Source organism: Aptenodytes patagonicus, chromosome Z, assembly GCF_965638725.1.
Source record: "Aptenodytes patagonicus chromosome Z, bAptPat1.pri.cur, whole genome shotgun sequence".
NCBI classification, from domain to species: Eukaryota; Metazoa; Chordata; class Aves; order Sphenisciformes; family Spheniscidae; genus Aptenodytes; species Aptenodytes patagonicus.
In genome coordinates this window covers 40,251,629-40,274,939 of record NC_134982.1, presented here as the reverse complement: position 1 = coordinate 40,274,939, position 23,311 = coordinate 40,251,629, and the positions used below count along the sequence as shown (strand labels likewise).

The following is a 23,311-nucleotide window of genomic DNA, read 5'->3' as shown; positions in this document are numbered from 1 at the left end:
GAAAAGAGAAGAAATGATACTAAAATCTACTTAAGCCTACTTTTACCTATCAGGTCTTTCCATCAATACTGTTACCTTAAAGAAGTCATCTTGAGAGATTATATCACAGTTGGGAAGCATTTTCTTAAGCTTTTCTGCCAGCGTTGTTTTCCCCCCATTTGTTACACTGAGTTAGAAAACATAGTAAAAACTGAATCAAGACAAACATCTATCTTTTAAACATATGTACAAGCTCACACACACATTTTATATAGTTAGGGTAAACCACAAAGCCACAATCTAAAACCCCCAAAACTTTATTCACACTAAATACTCTCTACATCTATAAATATTCTGGCAGGTTCCAACAGCTTTCTGACAGTAAATCTAGCAATGCCAAGAAAGAGGTTAGAGAGAGGTGGTACTGGAGATCTCCAACAGAGACAGGAACAATTTCTTAAGAGTTACATGCCATAAAATGAGGCAATTACATGTTGTATTTGTAATCTATTTTCAAAAAGTATCCATTCATAAATTGAAGTGACATGACTTCATTCTGAACGGAAGACCAGTCTTGAGCTGTAAAGGAAATTTAATTTGCTAATACTTACCCTCCAAGGCCAATAACCAATACTTTCATAGTTTGTTTTCTCTTCAGTTCTTCCTTTTCACTGTCAAAGATAGTAGCCAGTGAAAACTTTTAATTCAGCAACATGGAAAGCAGCTATTGTATTAAGAAATACCAATTATAGATAAGACTTACTTTCCGTCCTTTTTTTCTTTTTGCAAAGCAACCGTCGGAACCTCAACTGCTTACTCTAATGCTAACAAGAAAGCTGCAACATACATGCCACATCACAGATTTCAATGTGTTTTACCTTAGACAGTATTATAAGCATTTGGGAAGAACTTTGAGAGACTCAGTTCTATCAATGTTAATACCACAGAAGTCCCTAAAGAAAAGCACAATCACTAGCTTAAGCATTAATGGTATAAAAAAGACGAGAAGCTGCGGTGGTGAAACAAACAAAAACCTTAAAAAAAGAACCCAGTGATGTGCTGAGGAGAAAGATGTTTTAAAAATTTCATTAAAGGTTATAACAGAGAGGGGAAGAATGTTAGTTTTCAGCTGAATGACTTCCCTCCAGTTTTCCCAGTTACCCGTGCCTGCAAAGGTATGGCGTAGCAGGACAGGTAGTAATGGCGCTGCTTCTCTTGGCAGCAGCACTAGTCCACAGAGTTTGTCAAACCAGTTAAACATTTGTCAAACGTTGCTTTCCAAAAGCACACACCAATTAATAACTAACCACACACAAACACCCTGGTTTTCACCTGCTCTGTCCTCCTAGGTCACACTTAAGGAGGTAAGGCCTACGACACCTAAGACCTGAAAGGACTGAGGAGGTAACACCACCTCCCCTCCCCAACAAACAAGTATCTGCACTATACTAGAAAGAAGACAGTTGCAGGGCATCAGTATGAAAGTAAAACCACGCTATTTCTGTTAAAGTAAGTTTTATACATACACAGAGTCTGAAATAATAATATCCTTTTGCATTTGGTGCAATGAGTGGAAGTACAACTGTTTCAGAGGTCTGCTAGAAAAAGAAAAAAAAAAAAAAAAAGACGACATACTGACTAGTCCAAGAGTCATCACCAGTATGATAGCCATTGCTCTACAATGCTGCTGCAACGGCAGTTGGCACTGGCACGTTTTATAAGTTAGGACGTGAGGGTTTTCTAAGAGTATCATAAATCTCAAGTTCAATGATACATCGTATGCTTATGATATTGTCTACCCATTCAAAGACTGCAAACAGATGATCTGTTCTCAGGAAGTGGTGATACTCAGTCCCTTAAAAAAAAAACCAAAACAACCCAATGCTCTTTTCTAAAAATCATCAGTAAGGTTTGTGTTCCAGAGGATTAGCCTTTGTCCCACCAAAAATGCTATGTAACAACCTAAATAACATCTGGACGCACATGCTGAGCTTTGGACTGCAATTTACATCACTGAGTATATGAAAGTTAATCCCAGCTTAAGGCAAAAAACACCAGGCTGAAAAAAACCACCAGCTCTTCCTCCCTCCAGAGTAATGTGCAACACAAATTGCAAAGGCAAATTTGTCACCAATGCTGCAGCACAGAAATCCTAAATTACTCTACCTGGGCTCGGTTTAGCATCTTTAAACAGAACATAAACCCACTACAACCCTAACACAGAATTGCTATCACCCTATTTTTAACGGCATAGCGTAACAAAGCTCCAGCACGCGGCAACAGCCGAAGCATGCTCCCTTCTAGGCACCACCAGACCCGGGTAGGGAATGTCTCTCCCGGGCGCCAAACCCACACGCCTGGGCTGGCGGAGGGGCCAAGGGGAGCGGGCGCCGACAGCCGCAGAGCCCCACGCCTCTCCCAACAGCTCACAGCACGTCCGCGTCTCTGGGGTTAACACTTAACTTTAACCACTGCTTAAAGGCACCGGGAGGGCACCCAGAAGAAACCGTCCTGGCCGAAGGGCTTCCACGCAGGCGGAGCCCCCACCTCTTACGCCCAGCTACGGAGCTGTCTAAGGCGCGCTTACCGGGGTGGGGCGGCCCCCGCGGGGCACGAAGTTCCTGTCACACGCCCGGGACGGGGCAACTCGCAACCCACCGGTGCCGCCGGGTCACGCCACGGCGCGGCCGGCCCGCCGCCCCGCAGGTACCGGCCCGCCGCCCCGCAGGTACCCGCCCGCACTCCTCGGGCCTCGCCGCCGCCAGCCGCCCCTTGGGCGCGAGCCCCACCGCTTCACGCGCCCCGCCGCTGCCCCGCCCCAGCCGCGCGCCCCCATTGGCCGCCTCCGCATGCCGCTTACCGTTCCCCTAGCCCCTCCCGCAGCGGCACCCGCGGGGGAGGGGCAGGGAGGGGAGAGGCGGAGCCTCGGCGCGCGCGGGGGTTGGCCGGGTCCCGCCTGGGGCTGTGGAAGCGCCTGCGGCCGCCACTGGGGGGCGCTGCCGATAGCACCCGCCCCTCCCTTCCTCCTCCCGCCGCCCTTCCTTCCTCCCCCTGCCCGCCGCCGCCCGCCGCGCACCGCTCCCGGGAGCCCGGCGAGGGCTTGCGCCGCCGCCCGCCCCTCCCCGCCCGACACCGCGGGCCCGCTCGCAGGCAGCCGATCGCCGCTTCCCCGTCCGCGCTCGGGCCGGCCCCAGCCATGTCCAAGCCGCCACCTAAACCGGCCAAACCAGGTAAGGGCGGGGCCCGGCGGCCCGACCTGGCGTCCCCCGGCCGCCTCACCGGCCGCACTCGGCCGCGCGAAGTCGGTGCGGGGCGCGAAGCAGCCTGCTGACACGTGGACGGTTCTGGAGTCGGGTCGGGACTGTCAGAGCCGGGAGCCCGGCCGGGGGGAGCGGGGCAGGGCCGCCTACCCCTTCCTTTCCCCGCCCCGCCGCCATTAACCTCCGCACCGCTTGCTCGGTGTCGGCAGCGGAGGCAGCCGCTTCCGCGGCCCTAGCGCCAGCGGCCGCGCTGGAAGTGGTCGTGGAGCTGCCGTCGGTACGCAGGCATCGTGTCTGGGCGGGATCCCGCGCCTGCTCCGGCTCGGGAGAAGGTTCGAGAGTGCTCCCGGGGCAGAGCCATCGCCCGAGGACAGGCCCCCCGTGTCGCGGCCTTGCGCAGAGCCAGCGGCTGCTGTCGAGGGGAAGGTGAAATACACAGGAAACCTTTTAACCTGTTAAGAAACAGGCGTTGAAATACTCCGAGGTTTGCCCTGTGATTGCGTGGATTAGCAATATATTGATGGATAAAAGCGATTTTGTAGTACGGTCCCATGCTACATTCTTCTTCTTCTATGGCATCCACTGCTTTCCCATGTAGGACTCCCAACGGCCAAATGTGCAACGTGTCCTTTGACATTCTGGTGCAAATGTGCACGTCACCCTTTCTAGCACTTTTAGTCATCAATGCATAAATTTTTGCTCCTGCACCCTTTTCAGGTAAATTTGGTGTAAAGTTAGTTTCAAAAACTTAATAACAATCACAGATTTTTCTAAAGATATATTGAAAAACCACTGGAACTTGCACGGTTTTAAACCTTGGAAAAGAAATGGCATCTTTCAGGTAAACATACATTCTTCCATCAAAATTTAAGCCGTTAGGTTTAGGGTTTTGGTTTTTTAAGTGAGGAATTGATCTGGAAAATGCAATTGCTGTTTATCATGTTTGCATATCATCTCCCAGTATGAAAGGTTAAATTCTTACTTTAAAGTTAAAAATTCATTATGAATGTAATTAAATAGATAAGACCAGTTGGTGTCTCCCAAAAGATGATTATCCGATCCCTCAATTTCAGTATTTTTTGCACTTAGAATAGTATTTGAAATACCAATTTTTTTAGAAATAATTAAATACATAACCTAATTGAGCATTTTAACTAGACAGCTTATAAAACAAGGTTTTAATTTGAAGTCAAGTAAGTGCGAACTGGGTTTAGACCATTTAAACCATCAGTCTCGACCTACCCACAGAAGCAAAATCTGTTAAAGCCCTCTGAATGTACAGTTTCATCCTTGGAAGAATTTCCTCTGCCCTGCAGTTTGCTAAGCCTCTTCCAAAACAGCTTCCTTGAAATGAAAAAGACAGTAATAGAAGCATTGCTGTTGTGGACTCTCACTGAAAACCCATACTGAGGAAATCTGTGGGCTTCTGAAAGGGTGTGGTATTGCTCTTAACAGCCAAATATGTAAGAAGAGTAGATTTTTCCAGTGAAGTTGATAACTAATCTTTCTGCAAATCAGAAAACTGAGTTAAATTTAACCTAAGATTCTTAAGGATTTAAAGGCTACCAGCCCTACCTAATCTGCAGGAGCTATCAGGCTAACTCAGACGTGTTCTGTCTAATACTAGGTGTCTCTCACTAGTTTGCTGGAGTGCAGGTTTGTGGTATGCTTGATCTGATAAAATGCAGACTGCCATCAAAAGGACAGGTTCCCTACTCCCTCCACTCCCCTGCCATCCCCTTTCCATTCCAGTTAGTGACATGATAAGCTGGATTGGTGCTCTGACGTTTTATGTTAGATTATTTTTGTCTAATGAACTTGCTGAGCTGGTTTACCGCATGAGTGCTTGACACAGCAAAAGGAAATAGGTAGAAATAAATGGCTGAAGAAGAAAGAGGAAGAGAATAAGACTCTCTTGGTAGTGGCTTTCAGAGCTGATTAAGGGTAATGAGAGTAATTTTGCCGAACTCCTAACTTTTTAAGAGAAAGTCTTATGGAGGCTGTAAATTTTTTCCAACGCGTTTTCAGGAATGGACTGTCTTCTAGCATACTCCAAAGTACTTCTGTAGTTGTATGTCTGGCTTTGTTTTGTCTATAATACCAGTTACGCCTATGGTACTGTCATTGAGTCCCTCAGAGTTATAGACGTTAAAAATGTGCTAATTAAAGACAGATAAATAAAGGAACTGCATGTGGTGAAATAGTTGCTACAGCAGCATAATGCTGTCTCTTTTGGTGGCTTTTAGACTGCAGTTGGTGGAATGTCTTAGTGCATTTGGTCAAGCTGTGTTAATTTTTCTTCACTGACTATTATAAGGTATTCAGTCTATAAACTGTGCTATAACCTGTGTCAGGGAACAGCAAACCTGCTTGCCTTGCTGCTGAATTGTTACAATTCAAGACAGATAGAATAGAAACCAAGACATTGGTTGCTGTAGTCTTTTCCTTTGTGTTCAGGGGGGGGGAAAAAGTGCAGGCTAGATAGAGATGGAAGGAGATACAGCAGGTGGCAGGGAAGTGAAAATATTTAGTGAAGTAAATATTCATCCTTTCTAAAACAGTGGCTGTTCACTGTTCATCAGAGGGGTGTTGGATATTAGAGTTGGATGGCTAGACAGTGCTTTAAAAACATGGGGGGAAAAAAAGGAGGTGCGAAGGGACAAAACCTAACTAGCTATGGCGTTAAGTGTGGTTTTCTTCAGTACATGAGAGCATTTTATCTGACAGAAGGCTCTTCAGTTAACCCTGTGGCATGCACAGCATATTAGGATTTCAGTTACAGAGAGATGGTTTTGACATCAATATATTTTAGATAATAATTTGATATGTTTGTCAACACTTGAGCTAGTGTTTTGGGGTCTGTGGTTAGCCCTTGAGTAAGGGTTCATGATTGTTTTTAGAGGCTTTAGAAGGCTTTTAATTGCTAGTGTTTTGAGACTTTTGTTTTAAACAAGTGCCTAGCTTTGCTTCTCTCTTGGGGCTCTGTATTGTTTTCTAGCTGTATTTTCTATTTAGACTTGCTATTGAAGATACAGAGGAGTGGAGTGGGAGTTGAAAATAGCAGAAACTTTCTTCTCTGTCAGCATTATGCAATGGTAGGGTTTCCCCTCCATCTTTCAAAAATTCGATTGATGTCTCAAACTACACTATTCTTTGCAGAGTTCATAAACCTCTTAAACATTCTGTGTTGGATGTTAATCCTATTTACAAAAGTTACTTATTAAGTCCTTTGAACTTGACAAGCTATATTGGCTTCTGCTAGTTGTCTCCTTGAACAGTGATCTCTGTCTGATTATGCATTTTTGCTGAGAGCCTTACATAGTGTGCAGCAACAGCTTTTGGGGAGATGAAAGTGGTATATTAATATTTTAAAGAAACCTTACTTTCATATTCTCCAGATAGAGTAAGGTTTGTTGATCCTGGCCTAGAGTCCACACAACAGTTACATTTTATGGAGAAAGAGCAGTCCTTGTCCCAAAGAAATGACAGTTTTAAATTATTCCAACTGAGAGAAAGGGAGGCAGGAGGAAACATAACACGTAACATAAAGGGTTACTACCTTAAAGTAGGTCTGTTGACTTTGCAGCCACTAGTAGCTGTCACAGTTAAAAACAGGATTCTGAACATAAATATTAAGTTCGAATCACAATCAAGTTCACGTTAACTCTTAGGTAAAGTAGGAGCTGTGACAGCATTCACAGGAGCAGACGACCTGCATTGAGTCACATGCCTAAGGTCTTAGCAGTAGGCTTAAATGCAACTTAGGTTGTGGTGGTTTGAATTCCTTCTGTAGTCAAAGAAAGGTTTCTGTTAGCTAGGAAGATGTGAGCATGTGAATGTGGGGAGTTATGCTGTGGTCGTCAGCTCTAAGGGAAGAAAAATATCAGAGGAACAATTAAACATTTCCATGTCCGATTTCAACATGAATTTTAAACACGAAATTCTGACCCCAAAACTTTTTCTTACTGCAAGATGCTGGGGCCACAAACAAGCTTCCTGCAAATGAAAGCATTCTGTGTATTTGGAGAAATAAAATCAGTAAGAAGTAGAAGATTTCAGCAACAAACTGTGCCAGACAAAATTCATTTGTGAAATTGTGTTCACATACGTCTTCTGTGAGAATATTCTTAATTCTGATTTTCTGTAAACAAATGCTGTTTGTTCCTTCCACTCCAGATACTGACTGGTGCAGTCCATGATTGTTCCTGGGCTAACCCAGTTTGTCATCTACGCTGGCACCAGTCTACCCTTTGCATTCTTTCAAACATGTCCCTAAACAGATTCCTAGGCTTTTTTGTTTGTTTGTTTAATACACCCTCTCCCCTTCCTCCCCTCTGATTTGTATGCCCTATGTTCACTTCCCCTTTCTAACAAGCACTACTTAGAAGTGGAAGATGGTTCTCTAACCAGTGGGGACTCCACTTTTTTCTGTTTGAGTTGTCGCAATCCTTAAATGCTGTGTTGTACTCTGTTGTGTCTCTGTGCAAGATCCTGTGAGCAAAATGCCAAAATACAAGCTGCACTTCTGTAAAATATGTTTCCACTACTTTTATTCCTGCTTGAAGGTCTGGGTGTAAAGCACTTTATTTTCCAGTTCCTGAGAAGCCAGAAAAAAATGTTTCAGTCTAGCCATAATGTCCTTCTAATAAATTTGCATGTCCCCTAAAAGACATGCAGATCATAACGTGAACATCTCTTTGCTTACTAAAGCAAACTGCAAGCATATCACAAATTATTCTGATCTGCAGCTTACCTTTGATATTGTCACTTGACCAAAAGATTGTCACTTTGAATTGCTGGTGTTGCCAGGTTGTGTAATTCCTTTGCAGGTTCTTAGGCCAACATTGAGAAAACAAACACGCTGTCCTTTTGCCACCATGCTTTCTGTGAGGTCAGGCAGAAGATGCCTCTTGCTTCCTTCAGAGAAATTCATCTGAACATGTATCAAAATTCATATTCCCAGTTATATATGGTCTGGGAGAAGACACTAGGACCAGCATAGGCCCCGGAACATGCAAACTGTCCTTTTTCTTCCCTACATCCCAAATCTTATGCATATTTTCTTTTTGGTCCATTTGTTACAGGTGGGGATTCAAATTAGTTGTTTTCAATCAAGTTGGTGCTGGAGAGAGTACCTGATTCTCAACCGCTTCTGTGCAGCCTTATGAGCGCAGGGAGGAGGATGGCTGATGACAATTAGCCCAGGATTAGCTTGAACCCTTATAGGAGTTGAGAGACTTGAAGTTTTCTAATTTATCCATAGATGACCACGGCCAATTCTGATTTTCTAGAGCACAGAGATTATCCCTTTCTCTGCATTGCAGGCACTGATAGTGCTTTGTGACACCAAGTGAGTCTGTTTATCTAAAGTAAGTTAATTATTCTGATTTTTATAGTAGTCTAGAGCTGCTCACTCTAAATATAGCTAACGAAAAGATGCTGCATCAAGATCAATATCTGATTTATAGAACCTTGTTTGCATCAATGAGATTTGATTGTGTCTGTCTATGGCAGGCAAAGCAGGGTGTGAAATGCTAACAAAAGACTCCTGTCAGTCCACTGGGGCCAAGCCTTGGTAGCTCCTGCGAATGTTGGCTTACTGCCATGATTATTTTCTTAACTAAAATAAATGGCTCTTGCACCAAGTACTTTTTTTGGTTGAGGAAGTGATATAAATTGACAACTAATGAAATTGCTTTCCCTCCCCTTTGGTGCTGGAAGTTCAGCTTATGTATTAGTAATGTATTAGTTCTCAATCCTACATGAATCTTAGAACGTGGTTCACAGTGGAGAGATGGTAGTAAGGGAGAGCACAGGAAGTCCTCAGGCGCTTTCTAACTTTTTGCATATTCCAAAGGACAGCCACCAATGCAAGCTCTAAGTCTGTCTGCATGCCTAGGGATGGGCATTGCTAGATAAAAGTACTTCAAGTGATTACAGGTACTCATGTGCCTAGTAAAATACAATTTGTTGGTATTTGCAGAACAGGGATTCAAGTTTAATCTGCCCTTTGCGTCCTTACATTTTGTTATTTTAAATCATCTAGCATGCATTGAAATCATCATTTGCATTAAAATTTGGCACAAAAAATTGCCATGCCAAGTGCTAACGTCCTGTTGTTCTTAGCTCTTAAAAGCAGCGACATAGTCAGACTTAATGTCTGTTTATCAAGAAATATTTAAAAGATTGGTGCCAGTAATGAGTAGTGTTTAACTCCCATATAAGGTGCTGTAAAATTAACATTAACCAGACCTGCAGTTCTGTAGATGCAAATCTGTACTTCATATTTCATCACAGGAAGATGTTTTAGAATGTGTTGTGCTGTGTGTGACACCACAGCTTGACATTTGGGGAAGTAACTCTCTGTTTCAGTTGTATAGAATTAAAAAAAACCAACCACAAAACACAAAAAAACCCAACCATGAACTGCCTTTCGTTTAAACAACATTTCAGCAATACTTTTATAAGCATCAGTGTTTCCATGCTTCTTTTCCTTCCCTTAGGGTGTGATAGCTTTAGAAAACCTGTTGACACAGATGCAGTACATTATTGCAGGAAACACAGACGATGCACACAAATCTGTATTTCTCGCTTTTCCCTGTCTTCTGCCGTCTTCTCATTTCCCCTTTTAATATTTCTTATTCTTCCCCTTTGTTGTCCGTTTCCTCCTTTTGCTTACATAAGATCTTGAAAATTGGTGGGTGATGGTTAAAGTCATCAGTGTGCATTTCTATCTTGCATTTTTCTTATATCTATGTAAGAAAGCCTAGGAGAAGGGACAGTGCTCTGTCACCCATCCTGTTTTGTCATTGCTTGTTCTTTTTTTATTTTTCTTTTCTTTTTTTTCCGTTTGAATTCTCCCTGGCTACAGTTCAGACATTTCATTCTGAAGCTCTTAGATCTAGGACACATATACTGTCTGCTGTCCTTGTTCATCATTTTCATAGGGGTAACGAACAGAACAGAGGTTTCATCCTTTTTAGCTGTTGCCACAATGCAGTTATTTAGTTTCTGAGGGAAAGGTCTGAGAAGCATTGGACCTTTTACGTCTAGGAAATGGCTGTTGTGTAAGAGAGAGAACCAGTAAAGCCAAATTGAAATTGTATGGTGTTATTAAAAAATAAGATCTGGGAGGAGCATGGGATACAGTTACAAATTGGAAGAAAAATCATATATACAGTGTCTACATGCATTCGGCAATCTAGAAAGTTTAGACGGATTAATTTTATGGTTATACTTTTACATACACTTAGCCCCAGAAAAGCCTGAGACAGAGGACTACAGAAATGTTTTGCTTAGTAGTTATGCCTTGGTAAATACCACTTCATAAACATGTGCTGTGGCATGGCTTTTGCTAGGGAATATGCAGAGGTATTTGAAAACATCTTTTAAGAGCCACTCCAAGACTGTGGGGTGTGCTGCAAAATGGCAGCTTATACAGTTAAGTACCATCCTCCTTTCTCAAGCCTTTCAGCGTATATGCATTTAGACTGACATTTCTAAAGCCCTTAAGTTAACTTTCTAAAATTAGATCACTATTATGAGTAGGCTTTTAGATACTGGGGTAACAAAGACTACATCTAGCAAAAAAACAGGCAAAAAAATTTCTAGCAATGGTTCTTTACAGAAAGGCAAAGGCTTATTCTTGAGACATAAGGAAACTTACTGTCTCATTACTCAGTTCTCCCCGTATAATATACTACACAAGATTTTGTGTATGCACACTTTATTGTACAGTATTAACCTTTGGCAGTAAGTTCATCAGTTTCCCTGAGGATACAAAATAGCCTGGGCTAAGTGTGGTCTAAGTAATGCATTGTCCTGATGGACCAAACACTGCTTCAACCACAAATTAATCTATATAAATATATAAAGTATAGTGTAAGAACCTGAAATACAGCTACATGCTTAAGATATTTAAAAGTAAACAAACCTACATACTTAAGACTTCAGATATTTAAAAGTAAACCAATACAGAACAGTCTGCATAATATATTTCTCCATTGAGTTCAGTGGACTTCAGCAGTTGAGCTAATAAAATTATGCAAGATACATGTTTCTTCTTCTGTACTCATCTTATACTTTCTGCTTGGTGCTCTTGAAATGTGCCTTTATTGAATTTTTTTAAAAAATGTTTATAAGGATGCTTCTTTTGCAGTTTGTGCAATTAAATTTGTACCTCTCTGCATTAAGGTTATCTTTTGTTGACTTGGATGCTGCTGACAGTCTCTTCAAAACTGCCCTAAAATAAATGTTGCCCACTTAGTGGAATTTTAAACACTATAGCTTGTTTTAAGCATTTGAACAGAACACCATGTCAGTTGTACATTTCATAAATAAGACTTGGTCACTATTTGTCGTTTTTCTTAAATGCAATGATTTCTGTGCTACTGCATTATTTTCCTAATTAGTAATGAGTACAAGTAAGTACGAGAACACATTGCAGACGTTGGTCACTGTTTTGTTTCTTTATTCTTTCCTTAATTCTGTATCACTTGACAAATCTGATATTATTAATAAAAATATATACAACATACGAGTATGTGTGGGTGCATATGACTGAAACTACGCTTTGCCTCAGGAATGGATGGCAACACTTCAGTTGACGTGGTGAACTATGAAGACCATGTTAGGTGTGCACAAGAGGCAGCTTACATCAGTTGGCTGATGTAAGTCAGCTGATCAGTTGGCCCATTTCCTTCAGAACCCATGCTGCTGGGTCGAATCTTTTCATCATGTTTTTCATTGACAGAAGCATAGCACAAATCATTCAGCAAGCAGCTTTAAGGGCTAAGGAAAGGAATTTATTTGGATTTGAGGGCTGTATGTGTATGCTGTGTTTAGAAGGCATGATACTGATACTGTTTATTTTTTCTTTTTTAGGGCAGGTTAAAGTGTTCAGGGCCCTGTATACATTTGAGCCCAGAACGGTAAGTACATCTAGATTTTAGGGTTTTGAAAAGCTTAATTTTAATCTTGTCTGTAATAATGTTTCTTCAGTTCTGCTAGGGTTGGCCTATTAGACTTACTGTACTATGTTTTCAATGAAAAAGCCTGTTGATGGATATTTGTTCTTAAGGTGACTAAAACTGCCCGATTAATCATCACTCTCCTTTAAGTCCAGCTCTTTTTAAAAGCAGCATGCTTTCTTCTCTAGTATCAGTTACCTGCAGTCTAAGATCAGCGATCTAAGTGATTTTTTTTTCTTTTCTTCTAAAGGCAGCAAAGATAATTGAGAACTAAGAGATTTGATGAACTGGGACCAACCAAAAAGGGGATGGAATTAACAAACACAAGATATATTTCACTGCTTTTTTTGCACAGTGCTCTGTTGGAAAGGCCACAGTCTTTTTCTTTAGCTGTCAGGAAGGTCACATCCAAAAAGTTAGCTGTAGCCAAGTCAAACTACAGTATGAAAGACTGTGAGGCTGTTGTCTAGTTGCTAAAGAATTTGAGTTATTGTTCTTTTGAAAGAAGAGCTGAATGTACTCTGCTTTATCCAGGTATTTGTTTTACCTAAGTACACACATACACACATTCAGATTTTTGTTTACTCTTCCTTTTTTAATTTTTTTTTTTTTTTTAAAGCCAGATGAACTGTACTTCGAAGAAGGAGATATCATTTACATCTCTGACATGGTGAGTCTAAGACATCCCATACAGACTGAATACTTCTGAGATGCAGCATATCCCTTCTAAAATATTTCCCCTTTTCTCTGCAGAGTGATACAAATTGGTGGAAAGGAACTTGCAAAGGGAGAACTGGACTCATTCCAAGCAACTATGGTAATGTCTAGAATATTTTCATTTGGTAAGATCATTCACAATCAAAGGAAATCACTAAGTAAAAATAACTGATACACTTATGTTCAAAAACTGATCACAGTATTGGCATTTAACAGTCCTCTACCAGAGTATTTCAGAATACATCTGCAATATCAGTCACCACTGTATATCAGCAGTGGACAGGCTGTCTTACGTTTTTATGACCTAGAGACAGCCTGGGTTTGCAAAGTGTTCATGTTTCTGGTTGCGTAGGTAACAGCAATGGATGTTCTCAGTTTTGAGGGGAAGAACACTTGGATCTAAAGGATGGTTTTACAGATGTCACATGAAACTGATAGGCTTGTATTCTTAATACACTCAATGAACATGGTGCAGTTTTTAAGATCTTCTAATTAGCAGTATCTTGGCTATATTCCTTCAGTCTGTACGTTGCCTTTTTTTTAAGCAGACCTAAGGATGGACAGCCGCAGCCTTTAGTAGCTTTGAGATCAAGAAGTCTGACACAGCGTGAGGTGGCTTCTTAAAGAGATAGATAATCACTACTGGAATTGTTAAGTAAACCTGCATATAGACAGGAAGCTAAAGCAGATTGTGAGCAGTTCTGTAGACCTCCTTTGATTTCCGCCCCCACACACACTTAAGAAATAGGACTGTTTTGTTTGCCATTTGTTGCTTTTTAATGAATAAATTCAGCCACAGAAAACATTGTTTTCTTGGGGATTGCACCACATTAAATATCCCACACCTGTTTGGACTGAATAGAAATTGCTTTTTCAGATTCAACTAAAATAACTTTGAAAAGCCATGAGTACAGACAACACAGCCCAATTCTTCCAAGTCCTCCTGGGAAATGTAGGCAGAGTAGCAGTGTCACATGACAGATTGCATCAAAACTGCTAATACATTAGTAACTGTGGTTGCTTCATGTTGTCCGTTCTTCACTAGGAGACATGGTAGCAATGCTATGATTCCCTGCCCTGATTTGTAGTTAGCAGAAATACATGAGTAGAAACCTATGGTGCAGTTATTGAGACCATGGCATCAAATTTCACTTTGGTTTGTGACTTCCAGACTGATTCTACTCTTGCCATCTGCCAGAGGTGGTCACTCTTATATACAAGAAGAATAGTTTACACATGCTTACCCACACTCAAATTTCTATTGAACATTAAAGTGTGTTATACGTAAAATAAACCCAACAACTTACTAATTCGGTTTGTGTTCCTAGTGAGATCATTTGGAAAAGTTGCTTCCAGAGTGCTTTACTGAAAAGTTATCTGAGCAACAGTTTAACTTCCATTTTAGGCCGCGTGGGGGTGTGTAGGGTGGTGGTGTCTCTGTCTGCACATTTGCAAAAATTTCATGTGTAAGCAGAACAGAAGGCTCTGCAGACCCTAAGAACGAAGAGTACCAGGAACATGTCTTCTGATTTAGACAAACTGTGCAAAATCCCCAAAGGCCTGCTTCTGCTGGTTGCCACCATTAGGACTGCCTAGGTTCAGTCTTATCCATTGAAACACTCTGATTTCCCGTGCTCTTCTACAACCTTTTGGCAAAAGGTGGAGACAGACCTGAAACTAGAGTCTCTGGTGGGGTCTTGTGTTCCATCTGTGGCTTGAAGGAACACGTTTGAAAAGACTGTGAATAGAAAAGCTGATGAAGACAGAATCAGTGTTATCTGCATTAAAAATACTTATTACTGAACTGACAAGAATTTTCTAAAGACAAAGTTATTTTTAGGCTTTTGAGACAGTAGTGTTAGTGTTAATGCTTTCTGCTGTGCACAACAAGCATGGCTCAATACGAGTAGCATGTCTGCTTGTGTAATGGCTCTCTGCTCTGGGACTGGCTTCTCCCACTCTGCTTTAGGATTCTGTTCACTGCACAAATTTTTTTAAACTGAAATATCAGAATCTAGCATTTGCGTTTCATTTTACTCACAGCTAGAGAGATAAGCATGTGAAAACTTGCAATTACAAGCATTATGGGAGGAATACACACAAAAGTAAGAAAAGATCTGAATAAGCCACAACAGTCTTGAGACTTTTATTTCTGGTAACTGACGTACGTTATATTTGCCTGCATTGCATCTGACTGCAGTAACAGTTTGATCTGAGGAACACGCTTTCACATTCTCCCTGCCTCCTGTAACAAGCAATAGTGCAAGGGCTTGGAGAGCCTACTCATCTCAGATTGTACACTCTCCTACTTGCCTGTACCCTTAGTAGTCACAGGGTTTTCCACCTAAAAAAGTTTTTAAAAAAGAGTTTCCAGATCATGGTCCCTCTTCCAACTGTTTCACAGTGCTGTTCAGTTCCTTTTTGCTGTTGCAACAGCACAGTGACCAGGAACTGTTTGCTGCTCCTCTTTAGTAAAACCTAAAGCTTGTGAGATGAAGAAAAGGTCTACAGAAGCCTGAACTTCAGTCTGCCCGTCACTACATTCATTGTTTAAGCAGTTTTGATTTGCAGACCTCCTGCAAGTTTTCTAGGGAAAATAAAAAATCTCCATAAAACAAATAGGAAGCCTATTGACAGTGGATTTTTTTAGTTACCCTTTACAGACCCCTTGGAAATAATTAACTCGTAACTACAGATGGCAAGCTGTAGGTTGAAAGCCTAGCCACATGCAACTGCTCAAAATCATCTTATAAGTGTAGAAAAGGAAGTAACAACCGAGATGAAATATTGCCAGATTCCTGGTGGCTTGCAACCACTGATCAATTTGATGCTATTCTTTGAAGTTTTCACAAGCTCTTTTCTGAATTGCTTTCCCATACACAGGAAATTGAAGTGCATCTGACTAGTCCATCACTCACAAATCCCCTTTCACATTAGAATCAAATATGTATTACTGGTTCTTCTGGAATAAATCAAAGTTTTATTTCCACACAGGTGTCAAATATCTGTTCAGTTTCAGAAGTAGTTAGAATTTACTCTCTCTCTCATTTCAGTGGCAGAGCAAGCTGAGTCTATTGATAACCCACTGCATGAAGCTGCCAAACGTGGTAAGTGTGATTTGGGTTTTAGTTGTGTAATGCTAAAGGATGATTTGTTTGTTTTCTGTGAAAATAATATATTTAGAATGAAGATGTCCTGTCTGTTTTGGTTGTCTGGTATCTTGAACCAGTTATCTGGTAAGTTTTGCAGCTTTCAGAAGCTGAGCTGGTTTACAGCCTGGTAGAATTGCTGCTCTGTGATTGTATACACAGAAAAAGAGTTTGGTATCATCCATTTAACTACGTAGGGATCTAAAGGTCTTCTGGGAGTGGAAGAAAAGATGTCTGGTATGACTTGGACTGGTTGTTTTATGAATTATAAGTGTTGCTGCTAATCACTTTTTCTCCTCATAAGTTCATAGAAGGACTGACACCCTTCAGAAAGAATTACGTGCCTTTAATGGTTCTGTTAACTTTACAAAGAAAAAAAAAATCAAAACTGAATTTGTCTTTCAGGCAACCTAAGCTGGTTGAGAGAGTGTTTGGATAATCGAGTTGGGGTCAATGGCTTAGACAAAGCTGGAAACACAGCTCTGTACTGGGCATGCCATGGAGGCCACAAAGGTATCGGAGAATTAGTTTGAAATTACTGTTTTCTGGTTTTCTTGATTTACTTGTTACACTGGTTGCTAAAATTGCAGTACTAAATAATAAAGCCAGGATTTTTATAATGTCATTTTAGCTTTCTTAAAAGAAAAGTCAAAGCTAGAAGGGAGGTTCAGCTCCATGAAATGCTGTGTGTTTTGTTGTTGTTGTTGAAGCAGGCATTCTAATCAGCGTAACTCTTAGAAGCAGAGTGGGAAGAAGGACAGACCAAAAGGAAGTGTTGTATTGTTTTGGGTATTTTATGCACTAGCATTTCTTTGTGACTAATGGTTGTTTGCTCAATGCGGTCTGACTGTTACAGATTTTCATTAGCCAATTGGATCGCTCTTTCATTGAATCTTAACCAAAATTTATACTATGAATGCAAAAAAACCTACTTTGTTTCCACTAAATTTTTCTTTTTATTCCCCCCCCCCCCCCGCCGTTTTCTGCAGATATAGTGGATGTTCTGTTTACCCAGGCAAACTTAGAGTTAAACCAACAGGTATGTTAAACCAACAGACCCTTACAATAGAGGTGTGATGTTATTCATCCTTGGTACAAACTGAAAGTTTTTTTGCTGTATTTTAATCCTGTTGCTTTTTCCTTTAACTCCACAGAACAAATTGGGAGACACAGCTTTGCATGCTGCTGCATGGAAAGGTTATGCAGATATTGTAGAGATGCTGCTGGCAAAGGGTAATGATCTTCACCAAGGTTTCAACAATCTTGTGTGGCAGACTAGCTTCTTGAATGTTTATTAATCTGTATTTTTTTTAACAGTTTTCCTATAACCCAGGTACAGTCCTTAGTCAGCTTACCTGCCTGACTTTATAAGCCTTGCAGAAAATTCTGGCAGCTGTTTGGAAAGCAGACATCTCACCTGCTCAAGATAATTTCATCCTGCTTTGCAGACAAAATTAGGCACTTAACCCCAGAACAGCACTGACATCTGCTTCCTGGAAAGGGAGAGCAGCAAGCAAGTTCCCTAGCCAACTGTAGCTTATGGAAGTGCATCCATAGCTTTTAGTCTGCTTCAGAGCAGTCCACAGATGAGATTCCCTTGTCCATTGCTGTTCTACCCATGCTACTGAAACTCGTATCGTAATACCATTGCTCAAAAAATAGCTGGCACAGTGATTCATGATGAAAATTTTCTATTATAAAGGGGCAAGAACAGATCTGAAGAACAACGAGAAGAAACTGGCTTTAGACATGGCAACCAATGCAGCTTGTGCTTCCCTGCTTAAGAAGAAACAGAGTGCAGGTATTTCTGACACTTTGTTGTTCTGATACATTTTTCCTTTTTAGAGGACACTTTTTGACCAAATAGCAATATGTTGATAGCCATAAAAACCAGTTGGGAGCTACATGGGCTAAGAGTTGTGTTTGGAACAGTTCGCTTGAGAGGGTTAGTTCAACAGAGCTATGATAGAGACCTGTGGTTTATCACATTTAGTGTTGCTGACTCCACACAAAATGCCATCTTGTGTCAGCAAGAGGCAAAAGAGTTCAGAAGATGTAGAAATAGTAAGGAAATGGAAGACAGGCCCTTCAGAGTGGAGAGACAGAAAGAAAGCAAGGATGGAAACAACTTTAAAAGCAGTATACCATAAGGGACAGAGAGTGTGAGAGTAAAACGATGTGGTATGTTCCCCCTTACGCCTGTCTGTTCCTCCAAACTAAGCCAAACAAACACCAACAGACACTCCTCTTTTATTTTCTTACTGCTCATTTTTAAAATTTCTTATTCCTATGTCTCTCTTGAGTGGCTTTCTAATAGAGAAATAAAGAAAGAATGCTTTCAGGTGTTTATCAGAATAGTCTTACTGCCTCCCACATGTGTTCATCTCTCCTAATAGCACAGTGTCCATGTACGAAAGTGTTAAAGAGATATAAGGCTAATTTAAAAAGCTGAACAAAGACTGAATTGTTCAGTATTGCATAATTAATGCTACCTGTAGCTTTCAGGAGGCTGAAGTTAGGGTGGAAACCCTAGGTGAATTACACGTGAAATGAGAAATTACTTAAAAACACAGGCAGAGTTACAGCTTGTATCAGTGGTGTAATCAGTCTAGCAACTGTATTGTCGCAGGGCTGACAAGAACAGAGGGAGTGCTAAGCTGTGGGTGGTTAGCGGTTATGGGAATTAAATGGTGACATAGCTGACTGCAGCTTTGGAAGGCCAAGAAGAGCAGTGGCAGCAAAAATACTGTCCAGCTTTTTGATAGAGGTAATATCAGGATTTCCCAGAAAATCTTGACAAATTATTTCCATCGGTTTTGACTCTGAAGAAAGCAGTTGTAACAAAGGGCAGAATTTATTCTGTTTCCATATTTTTTTCTGTTGTAAATTAATCCCTGTTAGGAGCACTTATTTCCTCTTAGCCTGTCAATTGTAGGCACCTGGTACAGGAGTATTCTCTGTTCTAATGTCCCTAATAATTGTATTAATGTTTAATTTTCTGATACTATGTAACTTTACTTCTGGTGCATTTGCTGCACTCCCTCTAAATAAATTTTGCTTCATGGCTGACTGCTTTTTTCATCCTTAGTCACTTCATCTATCACCAGTCTCTGGTACTCTTGCACACTATCTTTTCTTGTTTGCCTTGATATAAGAGCTGATGGTCTCAGTCTGACTGCAATTTCAGTATTATCTTCCTTGTTTGTTTTTCTGTCTTAATTTGGCCTTTTATAATCTCTGTGACACCACTGATCTGTATACTTTTCTTGTATTTGGGTATTTTTTTGGTTATTTTTATTAATTTCATTCTGTGTCTATTGATTCTACATTTCAGTATTTCCACTGTCTGTGAGTGAAACGATTATTCTTTTTCAGAGATTCAGTCCTATATCAGTAGTCTTCCTGTCCCCAGTTTCAAATCTGTTCCCATTTAGATATGGCATCTATCATAGTCCGTCTATAAAACATTTTGTTTTATCCAAGGAAGCTTACTTTGCCTCCACTTAAACATTCAGTTTTGTGTTTTATGTGTATATACACACATTCAAATGTCATGATTGCTAAAGTATATTCTAAGAAATGAGAGTTATTAAAATCCTGTAATAGAAATGCAAAAAGATTGTGTCGTTTGTGCTCCTGAATGGGGGAACAATTGTTACACAGAAGAAATGGGATTTGTCCTTTCTTGAAGTATGGCCCCGTTAGCACAAGGCTCTACAATTTCTTTCTTTTCTTTCTTTTCTTCCTTTGCTGCTTCTCCTACTCAAAAAGGAAAAAAAAATTTTTGTCTTAGATTTCTTTTATCAAAACAGTTGAGCAGGTCAGTTTTAAATTTACTCATTTTTATTCTTCCAGAAGTCTAGGATTATCATGGTTATCACTTCTGTGAATTATGTCAGTCTTGTTAAGTCTGCACCTGATATTTTTAATACTTTGTTTTAATATGTTATTGCAAAGCTATGACTGACTAGGATCTTGTGATTCCTGGCTCTCAGTAGTACAATATAATATACATTATATATAATCCATATTCCTGTTCCCATATATTTGAAAATCTGTAGGCAAATAATCACCTTATCACCAAAAAAACATGCTGTTTATCTTTGTACAGTCCCAAAGATAGATGTAGTTCTCCAGGCACTGCTGCACATCTGGTGAATATACTTTAATACTCCTGTTTTCTGATTACTATCCTTCAAAAGCAAAAGCTCATAAGATCTGAGAAATATTTATTCAGGAAAAAACATAGGTGAGAAAGGAAGAAGGGGAGAGAATAGATGGAATGCGTTTGATTTTAAGCAGAGAATGGCAGCCAGCTAGGCACTCAGAATAAAACCATAGAGGCTCTTCCACCAAGTCACCCATCCTTTCCTTTGCGATTTAAAGTAATATATACAGAAAATAGAATTAAAGAGTTCCAGCTCTGCTGTACAGGTTCCAAGGAGCCAGAAGATGGCTCTTGAAGGTCACGAACAGACTAAATCTCGTATGTAGGAGATGTGGTTACTGGCTTAGCCCTGCCTTTGAGATCCAGATCTACAGCCCCACCTGTGTATCCCTAAGATCTCTAACTGATAGAGGAATTGGGTTTCTCGGATGCTGGTTTGCAAACATTTCAAATGTGAGGCTTTTTCTGGTTTTACCCTGGATTAAGAGAGCGCTTTGTTTCTTTCCAGGTACAGTCCGAACATTAAGTAATGCAGAGGAATACCTCGACGATGAAGACTCCGATTAGGTTTTTCCATTCAGCCTAAAGAACTATAACTTGCATTGCTTATGTCATTCCCAAAACATATCTTTACAACTGTAAAAATATCTTACTTAGAGTATTGCAGTCTTCCAATATAGCATATAAATGAGAGAGTGAAATCATGCTTTCCAAAGGAATAATCTTCATGTGTGCCAGAACATGCTGCATTTTAAATCAGAGTTCCTTTGGAATTATCTCGCAGAGGAAGTGTGGCATACCCTTATCGTTCAATGGGCAGAGGACCATCTTCTAAACTCACAGGTTTCATCTCAGGCCTTCCCAGCAAGTGCCTTGCATCTCTGGAATACACTCCTCAACCTGAAAGGTCGCTTTGGGACAGCAGGACACCATTGCTAACATTTCCCAAAATATCCCTGGATATAGGTTCCTTTGTGCAGTTAAGATAATACTGGCAGAGTCAGTACTGGCTGACAGGCATGAATGGAGATGCTGCTATAGAGAGTGACCATCTTTTGCCCACATGGAGCCAGCAAGACAAGGTTTGATTTTTTTTTTTTTTTTCAATTGGTCCTCCCTCCCTCCCTCCTTCCTGTACCCCTCTAAGTAAGGGGTAGAATGACGTGGGATGATCTGCCCCTGGATGCTTTTGTCTTCTCTATTGCTACAGGCCCAATCCCTGAAATGTAAACTCAGGTGACTTGCTTGCTTAAGTCAGTTTTGCTTGAGAAATACACTTAATTTTGGACTCGGTGACTTGATTATTTTGCTTTTTGAAGTGCATTATGCTGAAACTATTTGTAGTGAAAGGAAGACAGAGTATTTTTCTATTTATCCTGCCTAAAATTTTTTTTTACTGATCTCTTGCTTTTATTTTTTAAAAGTGTTCTTATATTTTGTGCTAAATTACCTCAAAGCTTAAGTGTGTTGGAAGGAATGAGGGAAGATGTATATCAAATATACCACAGGTATCTTTAGAAGAGATATCTGAAGCTGAATAAACATTTTAAAAATTTATTGCTTCTTCCTGTGAATTAAAGAGAACTAAAAAATAAATTGAGCCACTTTCAAGCTTCCCTGCAGAGTTAAAAAATAAGTACTTCCTTGAGATTGCTTAAATAGCTGCAGCCAAATATTGTACCCTTCTGAGGGATGCTTCCTTACTGTGATGGTAAGAAAATGTTACAAGTATTTGAGATGTGATCTCATTTTCAGTTTTTGTTGCTAACTTCCATATTAGCAACTTTGACAGATGCAGACACAGCAGTCTGTGATACTTAAAAAAAAAAAAAAAAAAAAAAAAAAAAAGCAAGCTCTTGTGAAAGATTGGGGATAAATGAAAAGCTCTTGTGAAAGATTGGGGATAAATGAAAAGCTCTTGCGAAAGACTGGGGATAAATGAAAATCACACTAAGTATTTTAGAGATTAAAAGAAGTCTAGAGCACTCCAACATCCCACTTCTAAAAATATATTGAACTAGGTTTTTGTGGTTTTATTATCTTGGAAAGAGCTAGGTACAGGTAAAGCTTGTTAAATGAGCACTTACCAAAGAAGGCAGCGTTTGATTGACCAGAACTGTGTAAGATGGAGGCATTGCACAAATAGTCATCTGCAGATATAATTCTAAACTGTTCAAGTGTTAAAACCATAGAACAAATGTTTTAGCCCTATGAAATGCTGTGGTCAACTGAACAGTGATGTTTTATTTTGTGTGAACTTGAAGATCCTAGAGGGGAAGAAATAAAAACCAAAGCCACCAAGTTTTTCTCTCTAGCTTTCATTGGAACAATTGTTTAACATGGCTCAAATAGACAGAGACTGTCCTGCTTCACATTTTATCAGCCAGCTGTTTTTACTAGCTCAGAATTTTACCACAGTCAAGCCACATGTTAGGCTGCATGCTGTTGATTAACATGATGCAGTTTCACAGTGCAAGCAAAAAGGACCTGTAATAAGACGCTAGAGAAACAAGAAGGTTCACGTATCTGTTACATGACTCTTCTTCCTGCATAAATGAAGCTCGCAAAGTTAAAATTCTTCAGTGTCACAGGACATAGAGAGAATGGCTCTTCCCAAGTCACCGCTTTCTCTGTCAAGCTTTGGAGGCAGAGTTTGTATTCATAAATAACTCTTAATGTGATGTCTTTTGCTGCCATGGGTTCAACATTCTACAAGTTAATTGCAGCATTTGATTTAAAAATTTAATGTTATGCTCACGTCTGTGGAATTAGCTGCTGCCGGAAGACCCTGTGTTTTTCTGCAGACAGATCTGGGTGCTGCAAGGGAAGAATGGTGACAGAAGCACAAGTTGGGCCCAAAGGTTGCCTGTGAAGTCTTTACTGGAGTGTCCTGAAGGACGCACATGTACATCATAAGGCAGCTAGCTAGTGCAGTAATTTGTTTCCAGGACCAAAATTACTGCTTTTTTTTTTTCCACAACTTTGTTTTTCCTCATGCAACTGTCTACTCATCTTGTGAAATAGAAATCACTGTGAAAACTTTCAGGCAATAAATTACTTTCTGCCTAA

General features: G+C 40.5%; 2 protein-coding genes across 7 annotated transcripts in view; one reads left to right on the top strand and one right to left on the bottom strand.

Moving 5' to 3' along the window:
* Positions 1 to 3,323, bottom strand: part of NMRK1 (nicotinamide riboside kinase 1) — a 9,935-nt gene extending 6,612 nt beyond the window's left edge. The window contains exons 1-3 of one of the 6 annotated variants that reach the window (XM_076361814.1): positions 3,259 to 3,323; positions 591 to 650; positions 76 to 166 (exon numbers count right to left, since the gene is read on the bottom strand). In XM_076361814.1, coding sequence (XP_076217929.1) covers positions 76 to 166; positions 591 to 619 — 120 coding nt within the window. In that variant the 5' untranslated portion in view covers positions 620 to 650; positions 3,259 to 3,323. Of the gene's footprint in view, positions 1 to 75; positions 560 to 590; positions 1,490 to 2,566; positions 2,709 to 2,839; positions 2,861 to 3,258 lie in introns of those variants that run through there. The other 5 variants (XM_076361811.1, XM_076361813.1, XM_076361809.1 and 2 more) reach the window with 5 other exon arrangements.
* On the top strand, positions 3,084 to 23,311 carry OSTF1 (osteoclast stimulating factor 1). The gene is made up of 10 exons (XM_076361807.1): positions 3,084 to 3,209; positions 12,123 to 12,169; positions 12,828 to 12,878; positions 12,962 to 13,025; positions 15,979 to 16,032; positions 16,480 to 16,587; positions 17,064 to 17,113; positions 17,229 to 17,307; positions 17,777 to 17,875; positions 20,751 to 23,311. Exons 1-10 carry the CDS (start codon positions 3,176 to 3,178, stop codon positions 20,807 to 20,809), a joined length of 645 nt encoding a protein of 214 aa, XP_076217922.1. The 5' UTR covers positions 3,084 to 3,175; the 3' UTR covers positions 20,810 to 23,311.

Coding starts and splice junctions, on each gene's coding strand:
- OSTF1 (XM_076361807.1), top strand. CDS start 3,176: ATGTCCAAGCCGCCACCTAAACCGGCCAAACCAG. Junction 17,114..17,228: donor ACTTAGAGTTAAACCAACAG/GTATGTTAAACC, acceptor TTAACTCCACAG/AACAAATTGGGAGACACAGC. Junction 17,308..17,776: donor AGAGATGCTGCTGGCAAAGG/GTAATGATCTTC, acceptor TCTATTATAAAG/GGGCAAGAACAGATCTGAAG.